The following is a 22,549-nucleotide window of genomic DNA, read 5'->3' as shown; positions in this document are numbered from 1 at the left end:
GCTGTATGTGTGTGGAGGAGAGGGCGTCGGGGAAGATGTGATATTTACCTCCCAGATGCACTAGGAAGATAAAGCTGCTCTATAAGAATGAAATTCTGAAAACAAACGAACAAAACCAGAAGTTAAAAACACAGGGGAGGTGAGAGTTTGGGCTGCTGACACAGACACCTGCTGCGGAGTGTGGGTGGCCTGGCTGGCTGTCACTAATAGAAATCAAATATACTCTGGTTTAAATTGACAGTTGTCTCAGACATCTCAAGACACTGTTGTGACTTATTATTACCTCGAACTTACGACACCAATAAGTTCTGAGAACAGCCAAATCTACAGATCAACAGCAGGCCTCAGAGTCCCCCTAGGTGATGGGTATTCGATGACACAGCTCTCCAGAAACCAAACAGCTTTCTGTCTTGTTGACCCAAACACCAAACACAGAGGTTGAACCAAGTATCTGTGTTGCTTTCCAGCATTTCCTTCTCATATATGGAACTTTATTCATTCATATGTAGAAGAGATGGCCACTATGAAGTTTAAAGTTCCTATTCAAACTAAGATGTCATGGCCACTGGCATGGTAAAATATACCCAACAAGTACAATAGTGGCATGGTTGTTATGGGCATTACCAGTCACTTTCAGATTGGATTTATGTCTTGTTTCACAAAATAGGACTCATGCTTGATACCATGAACTGGCTCAAGAACCCATGGATATCCGGGTCATGGGCCTTAGGGAAGAAGCTGCCACTGTTATTCTGCTAAATGGACATAGTAATAGACTGCCCCCAAGTTCTTATCTTTGTACCCATAGATCAATGTGTCTTTCAACCCTCCTAAGAGAAGCTTCTTTTTGTAGTAGATGGTGGTCTAATCTGGAGATGCAACAATTGATCAACATGGAGAAAATAAGAGATTGGGGCATGCTTATCTCAAAATGCAACAGATATATCACACTTCTCCCAACACTCAGGAACTGTTATGAAAAATGAGGCAAAGAGATTATAAGGGTCAGAGGTCGTGGATGGTTACATAAAGTAATATTTTCCAGATACAAGACAGTTGGCTATAAGCACTCTCAGCAACTGTGGCTGCGTGCACAGGACTTGTGCAAGATTGAGCCAGATAAAATCCCAGCATGGATGGGGAAGGGGTCCAGAAACCCCCAGCCATATCTGAGAAGCTGTTGGCAATTGATGGCTTCCGGGAGAGGAAGAGTGAGTTTTCTTCAGGGATGGAAGCCCTGAGAGACGATCTACACGATCCTCCAATAGATGGCCTACCCCTGCTTGTACTGGCAGCACCAGCAGATTCCACGGGCTTTCTGAGAAGAGCACGTGAATTTGGGAGGGAATGGGGGTAGCTTTAATCAAACCCATTAAACACATTTATGAAATTTTCAAACAATGGCAAAGTTATTGTCTGATATGTCAAAGAAAACACAGACGTTGGCATGACCAGCTGCTTCATTCTGGGATTGAATGCTTGGGTAAATATCCAAGAAATCAATGTGAAGATGTAGACTTCCACTGCCTCGATGACATGGGGCAACTTTTGATTGTTTTTTTTTTTTTTTTTTTTTTTTTTTTTTTTTTTTTTTTTTGCAAATACTATCGTCTTGTAGGCATCTGTCTGGCCATTACCACTGATTGGAAATATCAAAGGAAAAGGACAGCCAGTCCTCTGCGGTGCCGGCTACGCAACCTCAAAGGAACAGCTGAACTATTTCACCAAACTCGTCTGAGTCTTGGAAGGCAGACTGAATACTTTGCTGCCTGGCAACAGAAAGATGGAAAACACATCTTTTGATTAATTAGAAGCAAAAGGTTGGAACTCTGTACCTTTCCATTCTTTAATTAAGCAAGCCCACAGGCCACACGAGGAAGTAATAACACTCATTATGTGATGATGAGGGTGTGTGATGAGAATCAAGGCAGGTGGGGCTCCAGGCAGCACGCCCTCCAAGCCTTCCCTGAGATGTGCCGCAGTATAGACAGATCCCCGCTTGCTGGAGCCCTGTGGCTCACCAGCCAGGACACGCACTCCTCCTGTACACTTCCTCTTGCAAAAGGAAGAAAAGGCCCCAAACAAAGGTTTATATTTTAATTAAGCCCCAGCATCTTCCCTGGAATTTCCTTTATTGAAAGAACCCCTCCTTTGATTTCTATCTGCTGGTGTTAGTCTTTGGAAGAAGAAGAAGAACAACAACAAAAACCCAAGTTTGATCCCCTGCGGGCAGAGCTGTCTTGTCTGACTGATCAAAAGCCATGTCAGCTGACTTACACACGAACAAATTATTTTCTTATTGTCTCTTAAACCTCTCCGGAAGCACCTTTTGAAGAGAACCTCCAATCCTTCTGCTTTGCTCAGCACTCTGCATGCCTGTGGGTGGGCTAAAAGATCTCAAAGAAATAACAAACCCCCATTGCATCTGAAGATGGAAGCCCGTGCTACCCTACGGCCTGGTCCAGTGTCTGTGGCACTTGTGTTCAGAGTCTGAGGGGCTCTCCCCGTCTGGGTTACCATGCCAGGACTAAAATCTGTTCGTCAGATAGGGAATGTGAGCTTGTGGCGTTTGCTAGACCCAGGGAGAGAACTCACTCAGTCAAGTGTTTGCTATATGTATTAGCTAGGGTTCTCCATAGAAACAGGGATACAGGAGAAACTGGGGGTGCTTAAGAGATATTAGGAAAGATATATTTCCTGACTGCAAAATATGCCAGGGCGATGGTGGCACAGAACATAGGGGAGTAGCCAACCCCCCATTAACTTAGATGTCTGATCTAAGGCCTGATCCCTGAGAAGGGCCCCACACCTCACACTGCTTGAGTAACTAAGATCCAGAGACTAGGTAGTCCAGAGATCTATGGTAAAACCAAATGCTACTGGTCAAAACCAAACCAAACCAACAACAACAAAAATCCAAAGTTTAAAAACAAAACAAAACCCAATAAGATGACTCCTAGTGATATTCTGCAAACTCATGGTTCACTGCTTCATCCAGTCATCATGGGAGGCTTCCTCCAGCTGCAGACGGGAGCGGCACCCACAGCTAGAAATTACGGGAAAGAGAGTCTAAATTGGAGGTCTCCATCAAATCCCTCCCCCCACCCCAGAGCTCAGGGATTCCTGCAGAAGAGGAGGTGGAAAGATTGTAAGAGCCAGGAGGGATGGAGAACAAGGAGAACAAGACCCTCTGAGTCAACTAATCAAGGTGCTTGTGGACTCACGGAGAATGAAGCAGCAAGCACAGGCCTCGCTACATGGTTCTACAAGTTCCCTCCCTGTGTATTCCACCTACATGGTTCTGCACCAGGTTCCCTCCCTGTGTATTCTAGCTATTAGCTTATTTTTATGGGACTCTTGACTGTGAGGATGAGTGTGTCTCTGATTCTGTGCCTGTTCACAGGGCTCTTTTCCTCCTGTTATGCTGCTGTGTCCAACTTCAATATGATAGTTTATACTTCATCTTATTGTATTCTATTTTGTCATGCTTGGTTGTCATCTCTTAGAAGCCTGTACTTTCTAATGAGAGACAGAAAGGAAGTGAATCTGCAGGGGAGGGAAAAAGAGGAGAGGAGGGAGGGACGTGGAGAAGAGGAGGGAGGGGTAACTATAATCAGGATATATTGGACGAGAAAAGAATATATTTTCAATAAAAAACAAAAGGAAAAATTAAAAAAGGGTCTACTAAACTTGCTTAGGAAATATTAAGTTCACAAAGCAAAATTTAGCCAAAGGAACCCTCCCCCAACACAGCTGAAGTTCAGACTCACTGACAATACACTTCTGTTAAGGTTCATCCCCAGAGACTGGACCAGTTAGGCCCTATTCCAGAGGCAAAGAGCGCACCTCTCTGGGATGTTCAGAGGGAGGACACCGAGTAATGTCACGGCTAAGTCCTGCTTCTCCTATGTATGACGAGGAACATTCTGCCAGCCAGGCAGGATGACTCTGGGTGGCAGATACCCCCCAAAAGCAACACTGGTCTACTTGAAGAGTAACGATGACAGTATCCTGGTCAGGTTTAGATGTAACCCAGTTGGCATCTCTGCTTTGTGAATCTCCCATTTGTCCCAAGTGGTCAAGCTTGCAGTTTGTGTCTCTGTGGGACATGTTTAGTTACTCAGAGGGTAACTCAGGCCTGGACAGGTGACAGTGTGTGCCAAATGTTATATATATAACTCAAAGTTTATATAAGCCTCAAAGAATTTCTGTGTGGATTGGCCGCTGCCAGAACTGGATGGGCGCCATTAATTTTTTTTTTTTTTGCTAATTCCTTGAGTGTTTTTTTTTTGTTTGTTTGTTTTTTTGGCGTGTGTATTGCATCTGTAGAATGGATGCAATAAGTGTATATTGCTAATGGGTGTTATTAGATTGGCTTGCACTATATAGTTTGGGTAGCTCATCCCATAATAGCTGGTAGTTGCTTTAGCAGTCCCACCCTGGCACTGAAGGCCTGTAGGATTCCTAGAAAGATGAACGTGCCAGCAAGATGCAAAGGCTTTTCCTTCACACCTCCTTAGAGCTGGTCACCATTAGGTACCACCAGGTGAGGTATGAGAGCACCTGTTTGTAATCTCAGGGCTAGAAAGGCAGAGGCAGGTGAATCCCTGGGACTCAGTGGCTTAGCCTAATCAGAGCTGCCGGCTAGTAAGAGACCCCACGGCCCTGTATTTTAAAAACAACATAACCAAACAACGAAAACGCAAGATGAGGAGTGATACCTGAACCCCAGGTCCTCACACATACACACACATTATATTTGATTCTTGCTTGGCAGTAGAAAAGTGATGTAGGATGCTGTCTTCCCGTAAATGCGGAAGAATGAAAGGGCAAACTCACTTTCCGCTCTTAAATCGACTCTGAGAAGAATAAGAAACTAGCCAGCTTACTGCGAGACATCGGGGTTAAGATTGTCGCCTTGTTTCCTTCTCTCTGCAGACCCACTCCATGAGATGGAACCCGTAGTGGGCACTGCCTGGGGGACCAAGAACCGGAGACTGAGACTGGATAGCCCAGGGATGCAGGGTAAAATCTTAAAAAGGTAACAATAAAATGACTCCTGATGACATTCTGCTGTACGCAGATCAGTGCCTTGCCCAGCCACCCCTGCAGCAGATGGGAGTACATTATGCAGAGAGAGGGAGAGACCTCAGAATGCTCAGTCCTAAATGGGCCTTCATCAAATCAGGGCGCAGGTGACCCTTCAGAAGGGGAAACTGAAGAGGGGCTGGAGGACCCGCAGAGAGCAAGGCCTCTAGATCAACAGACTCGAGGCAGAAACTCACAGAGACTGAGCCAGCGTGCACAGGACCTGCATGGGTCTGCACCAGGTAGGGTCTGGAGCCGAAAGGAGAAGTGGACACGTGTCCCATCTCTAACGCAGAAGCTTCTCCAATACAGAACCACCTGCAAATGAGAAATAAGCTTTCTCCATGGGAGTCTCACTGGGCAAACATCTTAAGTGTAGGCCACAAGTGCAGCAGTAGCTAGCAGATAACTAAGTGTATCTTTGGCTGTCGCACGTCTCATAATGTCCTATCAGAGCCCCTCCTTTTAAAAAAATCTTATTATTTTGGTTTTATATGTTTTATATATATATATATATATATATCTTTTCTTTTTTGTCTCTTTTTATCTTATAGGTCCTTTGTGTATTTATTAGGGATTCCAATTTAGTGTTTTATGGGATTCCTGAGTGTAGGAACAAGTGAGTCCCAGTTTTTTGTACCTTCTCTTGGGCTCTTTTCCTTCTGATTGTTTTACCCAATTGCATTGTGTTTTTGTTTAATCTTATTTTAATATTCCTTCTAAGACACGCCATCTCAGACACATTCAACCACTGTTCTGAGGAGCGTTTTGTTGTCCAGGTTTCGGAGTTGTAAAGAAGGCTGAGTCTATGCAGGAAACTGAGAAGATGTTTTTGGCTCATTGTGCACACCACACTTCTGCAAGCAAGTTTGAAAGATGGCTATCAAAGCCTTGGAATATGATGTTAACAGAGAAAAAATGCTAGCCGGCCTGGGATTTCAGCCACAGAACCAGCAACACTACAGTCTCTGCCTTTGAGAAAAATCTTATGCTGCTAACACCGTGCACGTGATCTGTAGTGTACGATGCTCCCAAACTAGCTGAAGGAAACTGTCCCGGACTCCACGGCGTCCGATCATTTCTCTGACGTTATTTAGCTGGGGAGGGGGAAGCTCTATAAATCTACTTTGGGCACTTCCTGAACAAGAGATATAAGAATCCCGGCCGGATCTACCACACAATCTGCTGTCTATCGGGCCTGATGCGAGCCAGGGGTTAACACAGCCTGCTGTAACCCTGCACTAACTCTTGCCTGGTTCCTGGCATGGCCTCTTGTCTGGTCCTCCCAGATTCGCTCTGGCATGCCTCTGGCCATTCTCACACATACAGAGTGATCTTTCCCAAATGACAATCAGATTATGTTTGTTAGCTGTGTTGCCTTAGGTCCTCTGAGGACACGTCATGACAGGGTTAGATAGAAATGGGGCATCTTTGTTTATTTTGCTTGAAAAAATGTCTGCTCACCACTTTATTATTATTTTAATTAACATACAAAGCAATGAGATTCATTCTGGCATTTTCATAAGCATATGTCAACATACTTCGTTATTTACTCCTTTCCTGCTGCCCTCTCTTCTCCCCTGCCCTCCCCCTGCTGCCCCTTCTCTCTCCACACATGGTCACCCCTCTCCTCTCTCCACACATGGTCACCCCTCTCCTCTCTCCACACATGGTCACCCTGCGGATCTCATGGCACATGTATTTGATCATTGCTCTGTCATTTGTACCATCCCTGTGAGATCTTTTATTTCTTTATCATTGTCTTCTTTCCAGTCCTTGAACATACTAGAAGAAAATATAGGCAGATAAAGGCATAGGCAAGGACCTCTCATCTGAAACAGACTCCAAAAGCACAAGAAATAACTCCAAGAATTGACCAATGAGATTACAGGAAATTAAAGAAGCCTTCTTACAGCAAAGGAAATGATCGGTAGATTGAAGAGGCAGTCATAGAATGGGAGGAATCCTTGCCTGCTCTTCATCAGATAGGATTACTATCTAGAATATGTAAATAATGACAAGAATTAAATTCCCAGCTCACCCAGATCATCTGGTTAGTAACTGTGCTTGTGAACTGAATAGGTGGTTCTCACGGGAAGAAATGCAAAAGCCAACGAACACCGGAAACCATGCTTTGCATCCCTAGCCATAAGGAGACATACTGAGACAGCTTTGAGAATCCATCACACCCTAGCCAGAATGGCACAGACTAGAGAGGGAAAACAGAAGGAACGGACAAAAGGGAGGACAGAAGGGGTGGAGGAGGGGTCTCAAAGTTGCTTCTCATAGTTTCATCTCAGGTCTTACCTTCCGAGCTCTGGTAACCTAGTTATCAGAACTCTCCACACTCCATCTGCCCTTAGGGTCACTCGGAGCTGTACTGATGTTGTTGGAAGGAGGGCCTGCTTTTGGTCCTGACCGCCCTGCTAGCTTACACCTGAAATAACCACACAGAAATTATATTAATTAAATCACTGCCTGGCCCATTATCTCTAGCCTCTTATTGGCTAACTCTCACATCTTGATTTAACCCATTTCTATTTATTTGTATATCACTACGAGGTCATGGCTTACCGGGAAAGATTCCGCATGTCTGACCTGACATCTCCTTGGTGGCTCTCTCTCTGACTCTTCTTCCCAGCATTCAGTTCTGTCTACTCTGCCTACCTAATGGCTGCCCTTTCAAAAGGCCAAGGCCATTTCTTTATTCAACCAATGAAAGCAACACATAGACAGAGGAAACTCCTACACCATACTGACTTTGCAGCTCTTTCAATGTGCAGATGCATGGTTCCCTATGAAAATTATTCGAGCAGAACTTTAAATATCCTGGTGTCAGGCCCTCACTCCAAGTAAATTAAATCAGATACTCTGGGGGATGTGCTCAGACCACAACAGTTTTATCACACTTATTTTCTTACTCACTGATGTGTGTGTGTGTGTGTGTATGTGTGGGCATGCATATGCCATAGTTTACTGTGGAGGTGAAAGGGTAACCATTGCGAGTCTGTGTTGTGTGTGTGTGTGTGTGTGTGTGTGTGAGAGAGAGAGAGAGAGAGAGAGAGAGAGAGAGAGAAAGAGAGAGAGAGAGAGTATGTGTGTGCATGCGTGTGGGCATGCACACACCATAGTTTACCGTGGAGATGAGAGGGCAGCCATTGTGAGTCTGTTCCTTTCTTCCATCATGAGGGTCCTAGGAATTATACTCAAGTCATTAGACTTGGTGGCAAGTGCCTTTTCCCACAGAGTCACCTTGCCAGCTCCTTTGTTGTAGTATTTAAAGCTCATTAGGTCTATTTTAGAGAAAAGAAAAATCAAATGAATATATGCCCCTATTCCACTGCTACAGGAACTTAGAGACTACACTGGTTCACTGGTGTAGGCTGTGATTGCAAAAGTTTTACTGAGTCCCTGAGATTGAGCGTGTAGGAAAGATGGATGGTTTTGGGGAGGACCAAGCACTGCATTGGGATGTGCACTTTATATAGCATTGTGTGTGTACAGAAAACATTGTCTGTGCAGTGTTCAGCCACACATGGGGCATCTATATTGCTTCCTTTCCTAAGACTTGAGGACCGCTGATGAAGAGGAGATGGAAGAATGCTAAGAGCCACAGCTTGCGGAGGACCGGAAAGAAAGTGTCTTCAAGACATGTCCTGATGGCTGCCTGAGCTCATGGTCTCACGGCAGCTATGGTTGCCTGAACGAGAACCACACAAAATCAACACTGTCAACATTCCAGAATGAAGGAAAGAGGGGCTCGTGAGCTCCCACCCCTAACTGAAGAGCTATGCACTGATGATTTTCGAGGAGAGGGAGAGTCAGCTTTCTTTCAGGGCACATCTCCTGGGATACTCCAGGGGATGCTTTCAGACCCGTCAGTATATAGGCTGTATGACGTGAACTATGATCAACATACATTCTATGTATGTATGAAATTCCCAAAAATTAGTAAAAATATTACATTTAAAGGGTACTCAATGAACACTGAGGAAGTTAATCATCAGTCCATGTCATATATAAAAAAATGTCCTCTCTCACTTCTATGTTAGTTGGTTAAATGTGATAATCAGGAAAAGTAGGTGGCTTGTTTGTTGTTACCTCATCAGCCTCTGTTCTATGCTCTTTACCAGAATTATTTAATTATTTAATCCTCACAGAAAACACTTAAGGTGACAGAGGCAGAAATTGATTTGTATCTTGTCCAATTCATCACAGTTGGGAAGAAGTGGAGTCAAGATTGGACTTAGAGTATCTTGGGGCATAGCTCGTTTCTTAACATTCTGGCCACACAAGCATGAGAACCTGACTGTGATCGGTAGCAGCCACGTAAAAATACTGGGCTTCCAATACAGCACCAGGGAGGCAGACACGGGAGAATCCCTGAGGCGCAGTTGGTGATCTCTAGGCCTAGACCCTGTCGCAAAGAAGGTGGATGATGTTTCTGAGGTTGACCTCTTGGCCTCGTCTCTCTCTCTCTATCTCTCTCTCTCTCTCTCTCACGCACACACACACACACACACACACACACATACACACACACAGAGAGACAGACAGATAGGCAGAGAAAGAGAGATGGAGAGACAGAGAGAGAGAGAGAGAGAGAGAGAGAGAGAGAGAGAGAGAGAGAGAGATTTGTACACCTGCATGCCTACATGGCGGTGGGAAGATTTGACTTAGAAAGTTCAATTTTCGAGTCCAGATGGAACCAGCTCACGGTGCCCAATGTGAATTCATCACACTGTAAGATTCACAGTTAGAGTGCTCGGGACATACGCCTGCCTGCCTTTCCCATGTGCTTCTGTCTCATCTGTTTCTTCTTCTCTTCATGTCCTCTTGGTCATTTCTTCCCAGGGCTCCACTCTTTGACTTTAGGTCAAAATTGCATGCCCCTAGTGTCAACCCTTCTGGAATCGTGGTTGGGAAGGACGTGCAAATTTGGATGCCCCTTTCCCACGTTCTCTGGCTGTATCATACAGAAAGAAGCTGAGCTGAAGGGCTGAAACCAGTGGTTCTCAGTCTGTGGGTCATGACCCCTCCATAGGGGTCACCTAAGATCACAAGAAAACAGATATTTATGTTATGATTACTAACAGTAGCAAAATGACAATTACAAAGTAGCAACTGCATTAAAGGGTTGCAGCATTAGGAAGTCACAGCTGCATTAAAGGGTTGCAGCATTAGGCAGGTGGCACCTGCATTAATGGGTTGTAGCATTAGGAAGTTGCAGCTGTATTAAAGGGTTGCAGCATTAGGCAGATTGCAGACTACTGCTCTAAATGCTTAGGATGCTTACTCTATCCTATGCCAAAATGAAGCTATTAAGCAACCATTAATTCATGGGCTTATTGCTTCCATTTTGAACCATCTCTCGAGAATGTTAGAGGGACAGCCACCACTGAAGAGCCGCCATCTTTGCCCACTGGTTCTCATTTGAGTGAGAATGGAAGTTGAGTGGCCGAGTAGAAAAGGAGCTTAAATAGGCCACAAAATTTTGGCCCAGGAAATTTATAAATCTTAAACGAGCTATGTAAAGCAAAAGAAAGGAAATGTTGTCTGAGCTGCACATCTTGGACTGATTGAGAGGAAAGGCAAACCTAATGTCCAAGCATTTAATAAACTTCCCTTTACCGCAGTAACCTTAGCAGGAGAGTATAGAGTTCCTCTTTTTTCTAGGTAGCAAAACTTTGCCAAGAAGCAGTTATTCTGTCAAAAGCCCTGGCCCTGACAGCTTCCTGACCGTTAACAACCACTGGATTTCACCTCTTGTTGGATGGTGTCTAGAAAGGAGAGGCCACACAGTTCTGTAGTCTCCGGCGCGATGACAGGACTTCCAGACTGTAGCCAGGAAGTTGTTGCCTTGAGTTATCTGTTAATTCCTTTGGCTAATCACGGAGCCTGGAAAATCACCAAATACAAAAGAGAAGGGTCTGGAAAACAGCATGAAAATAAATAGTAAAGGGGAAGTTGGACAGACATGAGGCAAAGTTCTCCAGGACGCTGTTTCCGTGAGCAGCCAAGTCCAGCCTGTAAAATCCAGCAATCAATTGTAAGCGACTTGCAGGGAACGCCAGACTAAGGATTCATCAATGCCATGTGTGTGTCACCACGCAACAGTCTTCAGTCTGGGAATTGCGTGAGGCCACTTTCTGGTTTGTGGCTGAAACTCCTTCCAAGTTCAAGGTGGATTAAAAGGATGGAAGACCCCTCTTCCTACTTTCCTTGTGATGACAGCCCTGAGAGGCTGTGAAGTGAACTGATCTGGAAGATGGAATTTTTATGACTCATGACTTCCCACCAGCTACTCGCAAGATAAAGCATGTCACTCTGTAGGCAGCCTAATCACAGAGACATAAACGCCCTCTGGCAGGGACAGCTTCTAGGCTTTCCCGAAGTTTCCAGAGATTGTGAGGAAGAGGTACCGGGAGAGAGGAGAGGAGCCATCCAAGGACAAGTTCAGCACAAAAGAAAAACAGGGATAACAATAGGGGAAGAAGGCTCAGGATGGCCGGCGGCTCATTCAGCAGAAACTGGCTCCGCATCCAGGGACTCTAGAGGGTATGCTAGGAGGCCAGGCTGGACTGTTACTCTGGAGCCGCTCTTGGTAGAAATTGCCACATCAAGTTGGAGCTTACAGTCTTTTCTATTCGGCAGCTTTCTATCTAGCTGACTGTGGAGCCATGCTAGGGAGACTAGTGGAGCGATCTGTGTTGTATTCTGTCATCCTGTGATAAGAGAATAAACACCTTTTATATGGAGGGTGGTTTCTCATTGGTTTTTTTTTGGTGCTTACTTAGCATTTTATTGAAGAAGTTTCATAAAATGTAAAATTTTCTATTGTTTTATTACTTAATATCACTTTTTCTTATATTTAGTGAAAGCCTATAACTAAATTACACTTGCATTATAAAATTATGAAATATACATTTATAATTTATTGAATAAGACATATTAGCATTTTCATTAAAATAGAATAGAATATACTTTATTTTTTTGAAAGTAATTTTATTAAATTATAAAAGTTTCCATTTACGCCCCTCTTCCCAACACCCTCCCACTCCCCCCCTCCCTCTCCTCCTCGCTCTTTGTCCCTAAGGGCAGTCAGGGTTTCCTGCCCTGTGGGAAGTTCAAGTTCCTCCCCCCTCCCTCCAGGTCTAGGAAGGTGAGTATCCAAACAGACTGGATCCCAAAAATCCAGTATATGCAGAGGAAACTAGTCCCAGTGTCATTGTCAATGGCTTCTCAGAAAGACTCCAGGCCAGCCACATTCAGAGAATCCGGCCACATTCAGAGAATCTGGTTGGATCACGTGCTCGTTCAGTCGCAGTCCAACTGGCCTTGGTAAACTCTCATTAGATCCGACCCCTTGTATCAGTGGGTGATAGCATCCCTCGCAGTCTTTCGTCATTTTCTTCATCCTTCTGCTCCTCATTTGGATCTTGGGGGGCTCAGTCCGGTGCTCCAATGTGGGTCTCCGTCTGTATCGCCATCCAACGCCAGATGAAGGATCTATGGTGATAAGCAAAATATTCATCAGTATGGTTATGGGCCAAGGCCGGTTCAGGCACCCTCTCCTCTGTCCAGAGAACAATCTGGGGATCTCTCCTTGGACCTGGGATCCCATATATAATCATGTTTCCTATAAACCCTAAAATGACTCCCTTAGTTGAAATATATTCTTCCCTGATCCCATATTCATCCTTCCTCCCTTCCCCCCATCCCGGTCAACCGAGCTTTCTCCATTCCTCCCCTACTCCCTTCTCTCTAACCCTCTCCCCTTCCAATAACCCTCCCCCCCCCATGCACCCAAGGTTACCTGGGACTCTTGACTATTTCCTACCTCCTGGCGGATAGCTAAATAATCTTCATCAGGTTCGTCTTCTTATTTAGCTTCTCTAGGATCACGAATAATAGGCTCAAAGACCTTTAATTATGGTTAGAATCCACTTATGAGTGAATACATACCGTGTTCCTCTTTTTGGGTCTGGCTTACCTCACTCATTGTTTATTATGAAAAATATTCCTCCATTTTCTCTGGTCAGAGGTTCTTTGAGACAATGCTATCAGCCCTAGCCAATCAGACTCACCCATCCTGGGAATAGCTCCCAGGTAGCAAAAGTTTGAAACTGGCCATTAAAACTGTCCGTGACCTTATCCACCTTGGCCATATATATTCTTCTGGATGGATATCTGGACCCTGGCACTAATAATGTAGTTGCTGGAGGAGCATTTCCGCTGCAAGTAACAGATACACGAACTTGCCAGTTCTGTGGGTCGAGGCTCCTTCCAGATCCAGTGAGAGCTCAGAAAAGCCAAATGACAGTTGAGAATGACACAGGGAATCTGGATTGGCAGGGCTGAAAAGATATCCATCATTCTAACAACGGCCAAAATAGAGTCAGTCCATAGATTAACAAGGTTCCCCCCCCCAGAATTCTTCAGAGCTTTCATGTCACCCGAAATCTGAATGCTTCGAGTGTGCATGTGTGTGTTCATGAATGCTTCGAGTGTGCATGTGAGAGTGTGTGCATGGGTGCATGTGGGGGGCATGGACAGAAATTGGTGTTGTGGGTGACTTTCTCGCTTTCTTCTCCCTCTTATTTTTATTCTATTATTTACATTTACTATTTATAGGTGTGCTCTTTGGTATTTTAACACCAAAACTCAAAGCTATGGCCTCCATTGTGGAATTGTCTTTGATGTTTCCTCAGAGTTCTAAATTGTCCTTTCATCTCTGTTTGACTCTGAGGCTTTGAATTTTTAAGTTCTTCAGTGACATGATTAGTATTTAAGAGCACATTCTATAATCTCTACACACTTGTTCAGTGTATGTAATTTCAGTTTATGTAAACTCCACTATGACCAGACTTTAAAAAGACATTATTTTTGTATTTTAAAGCTTGCTTTCTCTATTTATCATCAACTTAGCAGAAGTTCAGAGCTGAAAAGTGTCTTCTATAGCTCTGCGATGGAGTAATCTACAATACCTATAAAGTCCTGTTGACTAAAGTGCAGTTTTTAACTCAGAAGTTTGTTTCTTGGTCAATTTCTTTTTCTGTCTTTGTCTAAATGATCTATCTTTTGATGACAAATGAGTACTGGCGTCACCCAATCCTATCCAGTTTGAACTTATCTGACCAACAGTGTTTATTTCAGGATATTTGATGCAAGTGTGTTTAAAATTGTTTCATATTCTTAATGGATTATTCTCCTTAGGAACAATTACCTTCTTTATCTCTTTTTCCCAATTAAAAATTACTTTTATCTCTTTAATTATGCAAATATGTGTCTGTGTATGGGTAGGTGAATCTGAGTGCAATGACCCTGAGGAAGCCAGAAGACACCCACGGGAGCTGGAGTTACAGGCACTTGTGAGCAGCCTGACACGGGTTCTAGGAACTGAGCTCAGGTCATCCGGAAGAGCAGTAAGTGCTATTTCTGAGTTGTTTCTCCAACCCCTCTTCTTCCTGATTCAGCCGAATTTTGCCTAACATTGTTAAGTATGTCATTTGCATCCTGGTATTTTTCAGCCTGTGAGTATCTGTACCAATGAGGGCATTTATTGTGGACAGGAAATAATGGGATCCTATTGTTCAATCCAGTCAGCTAGTGTTATTTAATTAAAGAATTTAGATCATCAATATTAACATTCATGATTATTTTTGAGAGGTATTTACTAATTCCCATCATTTTATTGCTTATTTACCTGATTGGCTATAGGTTTTATTTTATTTTATGAGTTCCCTCTTTGCATTAGGGACTTGCTGGTTTATTGAGTTGGCCATGATTGGGTTCTTTCTTAGTTCCTTCTAGTTCCTCTGCTCTCCACTCTGGCTTCTTCCTCTGTGGGTAGATTCTCATAAGTATCTTCTGCAATGTTGCCTTGATAATTATGGATTGCATCTGTGCTCATCTGGAATGCTTTTATTTATCCATCAATTTTAGAAGCTAATGCTATTGGATAAAGTTTCTTGGTTGGCATTTATTTACTCTCAGGGCTTAAAATGTATCATTAGACCCTCTCTTGTCTAAGAGAAGTTTCTCAGGTTGAGCTGTTATCATGGAGTTGCCTTTCTATGAGAATTAGGTTTCTTCTTGTTGTTGTTTTTCTCTTGCATCTTTTAATATTGTTTCTTTGTACCATGGCCTCAGCATTATAATGTACTGTGGAGAGATTCTTGTCATGCATGTTCGTATGTTTGGAGTTCTAACTGCTTTTTCCTATGCCTGGATATGAGATTTCCAGATTAGAGAGCATTTCTTCTTTAATTGCATTGAGCATATTTCTCTATGTCCTCATATTCCTTTTTATTACAAGAGCCTTCTACCCAACAGTTTCTTGTTTGTTTATTTTTCTCTCAGTCACATCACAGAGTTCTTAGAAGCTGTGGTTACTGGTTTTCATTTTCCTTTATTAATGTCCAAACATAGTAGTTCTTCGGATTCCCATGCTGAAACCCTTTCTTAGGTTTGGTCTAGTCTGTTGGTGAGGATTTCCATTATTTTTGTTTGTATGTTTGTTTGAGTGGAGTATTTTATTTCCAACATTTTTGTCCTTTTTTTGCCCCAAATCTCACTTTATTTTCTTTCTGAATTTCGCATCAGGGTTGCAGACTGCCTCTTGTATGTTGCCGACTTTCTCAGTGACATCTTGAATTTATTTCATTATTTCTTTCACTTACCCATTTCCTTTTTGAAATCATCAATCATTTTTATTAATTAAATTTGTTCTTTGATAATCTCACTCATGTGTATAATGTGTTGTGATGGCTCTCACCCGACCCTCTATTGTTTGCCCTTAACTGCTTTCTACTGGTCTCCTTCTCACACTCATTTCTTCTTATTTGATTTGTGTGTCTGTAGAGTTTCCTGGGCTGTCTGCATGGCCCTGGGATTGGAACTATACTATGGAGCTTGAGGCGCTCATCACTAGATCCACAACTGGAGACAACGGCTTCCCCTCCCCCAGATTCTATCAGCAACCATAGCTCATCAGCAAGGGGAAGGCTCCCATGAGTGACTCCCTTGTCACTGTGAAGTCATCAGTCATTTTTGGAAGTAGACTTTCTCACCCGGTGGTGGGGTGCACGCCTTTAATCCCAGCGCTTGGGAGGCAGAGGCAGTCAGACTTCTGTGAGTCTGAGTCCAGCCTGGTCCACAAAGCTATTTCCAGGACAGGCTCCAAAGTTACACAGAAAAATCCTGTCTCAAAACACCGAAAAACCAACCAAACAACTAACCAACCAACCAAACAAACAAAAAACAAAGAAAAAAAGTAGACTTTTTCATTCAGCATTTTGAAAATCTCTATGTCTTTGGATTTGGTCAATGAGGAGTTCTAATTTTGGGGGGACTAAGTGTTGCTTTGTGTTTTCATGTTTGTGTATTACAGTTTGTACATGTGCTGATTTATGTCTGTCCTGGCTTTTTGGGTGATCTTCTTAGAGTGACTCTAACTCCTAAGTGTTCCATCTTTGTACCACTCAGAGAGGAACAAGGAAACTAACAGCAATAGTATCTGTATAAACTGATCACATGACCTCTCTGCTATGGTTAAGGGAGAGTTTTTAGTGTGTGTGTATGGGAGAGAGAGAGAGAGAGAGACAGAGAGAGAGACAGAGACAGAGAGAGAGAGACAGACAGACAGACAGAGACAGAGAGAGAGAGAGAGGGAGGGAGAGAGAGCAATCCAAGGTCATTTCTGAAATCAAAACACACTTGAAGCAGTTGCGACCAGGGAAGTGTGTTCAACTGTCAAGCAGACAGACAGCTCAGCTGAAGGAAGAGCATGGGAATCCACACAGAAAATGATTCTGAAGGGCACTGACCACACAGGGTCTCACTATGTAGTGCTGGCTGCCTTGGAGTTCACCTTCCTTGACATCCAGATCCTCCCGTCTCAGTCCCAGTCCCAGTCCCCTAAATGGTGGGATTACAGATGTGCACCACCATAGTCAGCAAAAGAACAGTTGATCTTTGGGAGAATAAAAGGTCTGAGTACAAGAAAGGATTAATGAGGAGAGGGTGCTCCCAAGGGACAGGCTCCACAGAACAGTTAGAAGTGAAAATCAAACTGTCAAGTGGGTTGCTGAGATGTCTATGAGGTTTTTCTCCTCTGTCTCTTGACCTCGTTGGTCAGCTTTACACAGCTCCAGTTAAAGCTGACACAAGGTTCATCCCCCAGCCCACCCAAGGTTACAGACGCTTAAGACAGCTGGTGGCAAAGCGACCCTACACTGGCTGGCCGTGTGCAAGTGCACTAAGGTCACCACAGTTGCAGCTTTTGTGAGTCAGCGCCCAGTCGGTGATGGGCTGTGCAGTGACGCAGCTGCCTTCAAGGGGTCCCTGCTCCTGTATCCCTTCGCCCGTGCTCCTGGAACTGATTTTGGTAAAGTCATTGGCTTATCAAGTTGGTCTGTGGTGTGTCTTGGTTTGAATGGGAAACGTTCCCCTCTGGGCTAATGTATTTGAACACCTGCAACCCAATTGGCAAGATGGATAGCACAGAGGGCCTTCTCAGGATGGTGGGATTATTCTGTATAATACTGCAAAGAATATGTGTCGATAGGCATCTCATCCACAGAAAGGAGACAGGGAGAAAGAGGCTTGGCCCGTCACGGGCTTTTGAAACCTCAGAGCTTACTCCCAGTGGCACACTTACTCCAACAAACCACATGTCTTAATCCTTCCCCAAAGAGTTCCAACAACTAGAGGCTACGAGCATGGAACATCTCTGTGACCCACTGTACACACACCAAGGCAGAAGAAGAGCAGTTGGCAGCCCTGGCCAGTGCTAGAGAAAGCCTATGTGGGGGGAGGCTCAGGCCGGAGGGCCCCAGGAAGTGACCTCACTTTCCTCACAATGGTCCAGATGTTACTTGGCATCCTGGTTGCCAGGTAGCCAGAGGCGGGCAGTAGCCTCACAGTTCAGGCTGACTCACTTTTCCTGAGACACTCAACGAGTGAGGATGTTGTCCTGTTTTAGGAAAACTCGTGGCTCAGGCCACAGAAAAGGCAAGGGTGGTCTCCTTGGCCACCTTTGGGGCCTTCTCACACACGTCTGGTCATCTTGTACCGGGCAAGACCAGGTAAGACAGGCCAGCCTGGAGCAGGAGTCCTTTCTGGTCCCCCTAATCTACTGCAATCCCTGCCTGGGGCTGGGTTCCTCTGAGAACACTGGGGAACATTCTTTATGCCCACTTGTCCCTTCAGTGTGTGGTAATGGGTTGTTGATGTCTCTCAGAGTTTCCACATTTGAGCTCCTTCCTTTCTTGGTCCTTCCTCAGGGTCAAGAGGATTTCGATCGCCTATGTAGACCGCTCAAATTTGACTACAAAAGTCCCTATTTCATAGATAAAGTCGTATCTTATCTCCCGACTGCTCTCAGAAAGGGGAATTACGACTTTGTGGATGCTTTCCTTGCTGTCTATCCCGCTTTCGCCACCACCCTGAAGGTGCTGGCATTAATAACGGACAAGATTATGTGAGTGGCTACACCTGAGTTTCGAACCCCGTGCCTCTTGGTTTGGTTTTAGGAGGACACTGCTCTTCTCCAGGGCTGTGTGCTCTCCTAGGGAAAGTACAGTTGTGTGCTGGTAGAGTTATTCTCCTGCCTGCCACTTCTGACTGACATGGCATAGATTGAGGGCGAGGAGATGGATCGAGTCTGTGATATTGACCCAAGTAGTGTCAAACACTACCCTTTCTTACGCCTTGAGCAAAGGCTTTTTTCCCATTTGCGAAGAAGGCTCTAAGGGATAATGTTATAGGGGAAAAATGGAGCCAGAAGGGATCCCTGCAAGGGCCCAAGGAAACCCTGTAAACCCAAGAACCCTGAAAAGGGGCAGCTTGGGTTCCACCCGTTGAGTTCATGATCTTAAGGATCTGTGATCAGAGGCTCATTCCCAGGCCCTCAGCATGGAAGTCAGAAGAGTACAAAGAGCTTCCTGCACTCCAACCCACTCCCTAGCTTCTATTCCTATACCGGCTTTGAGAGCTCCCTCTAGATCTCTGGGTGGGTTGGGGACATAGGACTTTAGCGGTGACACCCTCATAAAATGCCACAGGTATGGATGTCCCCATGCTGGCTTTCCGAGACACTACATTAGAAAGAGGTGAGTGGGCTTCGGGTGACAAGGGAGGTAAGAGCCCAGCTGTAGAGTGGGAGGTCTGGGGTGGCTAGGCTTGAGGACTAAGCCATTACCGGTAACCTTCGTTTCGGAAAAATGGAGCCAGAAAGGATCCCTGCAAGGGCCCAAGGAAACCCTGTAAACCCAAGAACCCTGAAAAGGGGCAGCTTGGGTTCCACCCGTTGAGTTCATGACCTTAAGGATCTGTGATCAGAGGCTCATTCTCAGGCCCTCAGCATGGAAGTCAGAAGAGTACAAAGAGCCCCCTGCACTCCTACCCACTCCCTAGCTTCTATTCCTATACCGACTTTGAGAGCTCCCTCTAGATCTCTGGGTGGGTTGGGGACATAGGACTTTAGCGGTGACACCCTCATAAAATGCCACAGGTATGGATGTCCCCATGATGACTTTCTGGAGCACTACATTATAAAGAGGTGAGTGGGCTTCGGGTGACAAGGGAGGTAAGAGCCCAGCTACAGAGTGGGAGGTCTGGGGTGGCTAGGCTTGAGGACTAAGCCATTACAGGTAACCTTCGTCTTGGGATCCCCATAGAGGATGATACCAGAGACTTTCCGTGCAGGTTGAGAAATACAGAGATCTCCAGTGATAGCCTTGGTTCTGAGGAGCAGAAGGAAGGACAAAGCTCAAGGGCCCTAGGGGAATCCATCCCCGCCACAGCACAGTCCAGTTAGCCCATCCTGTCCTCCAAGGCACAGAAAGTGTCTGGGGCCTCTCCAAAGAGTCCTCACTCCTGACATGAGACCCAGAAGCACGTGGGCTGAGGAGCCTTTTCCTCATCCGAGGGACCGCTGCTGTGCTGGTGAAGGGAGGCCAGCCGGGCTTCTGACTCTACTTCCTGCTAACCCACTCTTTCCTGCAGAAACATTCTATACTTTCTGATACACTGGATGCAAAAAATGCCAGAGGATTTTAGCATGGCTCTGGATCGGATGATCCTGAAGAGACTTCTGGACTACCTGTATCAGGACTTTCCTCAAGTATTCCACCGACTGCGTGTCCAGACGCTCGTGTCACAGCTGGGGGGGCAGAAGTCCGCGGAAACGCCCGAGGAAGATGAGGAGGCCAGAGGTAGGTACCTCGGAAGGTTGGAGGAAGTTTCCTTGTTGGGTTCCACTAGGAAATTCTGCAGAAGCCTTGACCCGGAAGTAGAGTTGAACACTGTTGTGGAATATTAGGTTAAGATGTGTTACATTCGTTTATGCTGTGGAATTTAGGATGAATGATGCAAAGATGTCTTTTTTCCTTTTATGTTGCATCTGTTTAACTCATAAAGCCTTGTTACCTTGCCTGCCTGAAACACCTGATTGATCTAATAAGGAGCTGAATGGTCAGCAGAGAGAAATTGGTGGGGCTGGCGGGAAGAGAGAGTAGATAAGAGAAGAAAACTAGGGAAGAGAGCAAGGAGCGAGAAAATGAAAAGGAGAAGGAGAAGAGGATGCCAGGAGCCAACCACACAGTCACACAGTCACACAGCCACACAGCCACACAGTCACACAACTACACAGTCACACAGCCACACAGCCACACAGCCACACAGTCACACAACCACACATTCACACAACCACACAGTCACACAACCACACGGCCACAGGGCCACACGGCCACACAACCACACAGCCACACAGTCACACAGCCACATAGCCACACAGCCACACAGTCACACAACCGCACAGCCACACAGTCACACAACCACACAGCCACAGAGCCACACAACCACACAGTCACACAACCACACATTCACACAGCCACACAGCCACACAGCCACACAGCCATCCATGAAGTAATAAAAAAGAGGGATATATTGAATAAATAAAGGTAAAATGCCCAGAGGCAAAACATTTAAACAGGATAATTTAAGTTAGGAAAGCCGAATGGACAAAAGCTACACTTAGGCCATCCTAAGTTTTACATAAGAAGTAAAACATCTCCGTGTATTTATTTGGGAGTTTAGTGGTGGACTGTCAAAGAGTAAATAAAATAAATAAAATAAAAACCAAAAAGACCAAAAGTAACTACAGGACACCATCAGATATATGTCTTGTGGGGAGAGGGGAGTGGGGATTCTCTGGCATGATCAGGCCTGGTGTGACCCGCAAGGCCACCTCTGGGAAGGCCACCCATCCTGGAAGCTTCTAGCTTCACTCCACTAATGGTCCATGTCTTTCTTTCCTTAGATCGTGGGTTCCGCAGGGCAACAACATCATTAGCCCCAATACCGGATGCCACAGAGATGCAGGAGAAGCTGCATCCTTCACCACCTTCTGTGGCAGGGCCACCGGGAGACCTGACACCCAAAGAGGACACTGAGAGCGCGGATTCGGCAACAGGGGGACCAACTCTGCCCGAGGATGCACCGGAGCAGCTTAAGCGCACATCAGCCGATTCCGTGCATGTGATCATCCCTATCCAAACTGCTGAGCACATCCCTGCAGTTGTGCCTGTTGTCCCACTGCCTGATGATGATGTGTAGAGAACCAAATCACCTACGGAGTTCCACCTGCATGCAGAAGCTCTGCTTCCCTATATAGGGAAAACGTCCCTGTCCATTTTGTTTAACTCTTTGTTGCTGTTGTTGATTTCATTGTTATATTGTTGTTTAATGTTGATTATCAATAAAATTTACTTCCTCATTTTAAGTCATGGGGTTCAGGGACAGGATGTCTATTCACCATGTGATACGATCTACTCGAGTCCACTTATGCAATGCAGCCCAGAGCCGAACAGGTCAATCCTGGGAGGAGGACCCTCGCAGGCCTTCCTGGCAACAGGGAAAATCAAACCGTGGGTGTGGCAGAAAATGGACAAGTAACTGCTGGGGCACAGATTCCAGCTGATCTTCATAATCAAACCTCAGAGTCAGGTTTAGGGCTTGATGCTGAAGATGAGAGAAGCAGAGCAGCCACTAGAGAGTTCTTACCTCTGCCATTGCTCAGACCAAAAGGAGGATCCTGTCCTCGGACTGACCTCAGACTGCTTCAGACTGCTTCAGACCGCACTGAGTTCCTGTCACCTCCTGCCTTATATTCCCATCTTTGCCCAGCCATATCGCTCCTGTCTTCACCAGTCCACCTCCCTAGTGCTGGGATTAAAGGCATGGGACCCCAAGTGCTGGGATTGTCTTAATGTCACCTCTGTTTCTCTTTTAGGCAGATAATCTCGTGTAGCCCAGGGTGGCCTTGAACTAGCAGAGATCCCTCTGTGTCTGTCTCCAGAGTCCTGGGATTAAAGGGGTGTGCTACCATTGCTTGGCCTCTAGTGACTTAGCACTGCAGTCTGATCTTCAAGGAAGCTTTGTTTGTTAAAACACAAAG

General features: G+C 45.2%; 1 protein-coding gene across 1 annotated transcript; it reads left to right on the top strand.

The window, feature by feature from the left end:
- Positions 1–17,700: 17,700 nt before the first annotated feature.
- LOC148117721 (uncharacterized) lies at positions 17,701–21,874 on the top strand. Its single transcript, XM_087902040.1, has 6 exons — positions 17,701–18,176; positions 18,375–18,571; positions 19,155–19,202; positions 19,604–19,651; positions 20,098–20,306; positions 21,413–21,874. Exons 1-6 carry the CDS (start codon positions 18,057–18,059, stop codon positions 21,706–21,708), a joined length of 918 nt encoding a protein of 305 aa, XP_087758166.1. The 5' UTR covers positions 17,701–18,056; the 3' UTR covers positions 21,709–21,874.
- The last annotated feature ends 675 nt before the right edge of the window (positions 21,875–22,549 follow it).

Source organism: Myodes glareolus, chromosome 26, assembly GCF_982192425.1.
Source record: "Myodes glareolus chromosome 26, mMyoGla1.1, whole genome shotgun sequence".
In the NCBI taxonomy this organism is placed as follows: Eukaryota; Metazoa; Chordata; class Mammalia; order Rodentia; family Cricetidae; genus Myodes; species Myodes glareolus.
Note: the sequence above shows the minus strand (reverse complement) of the source record. Positions and strands in the feature narration are given on the sequence as shown.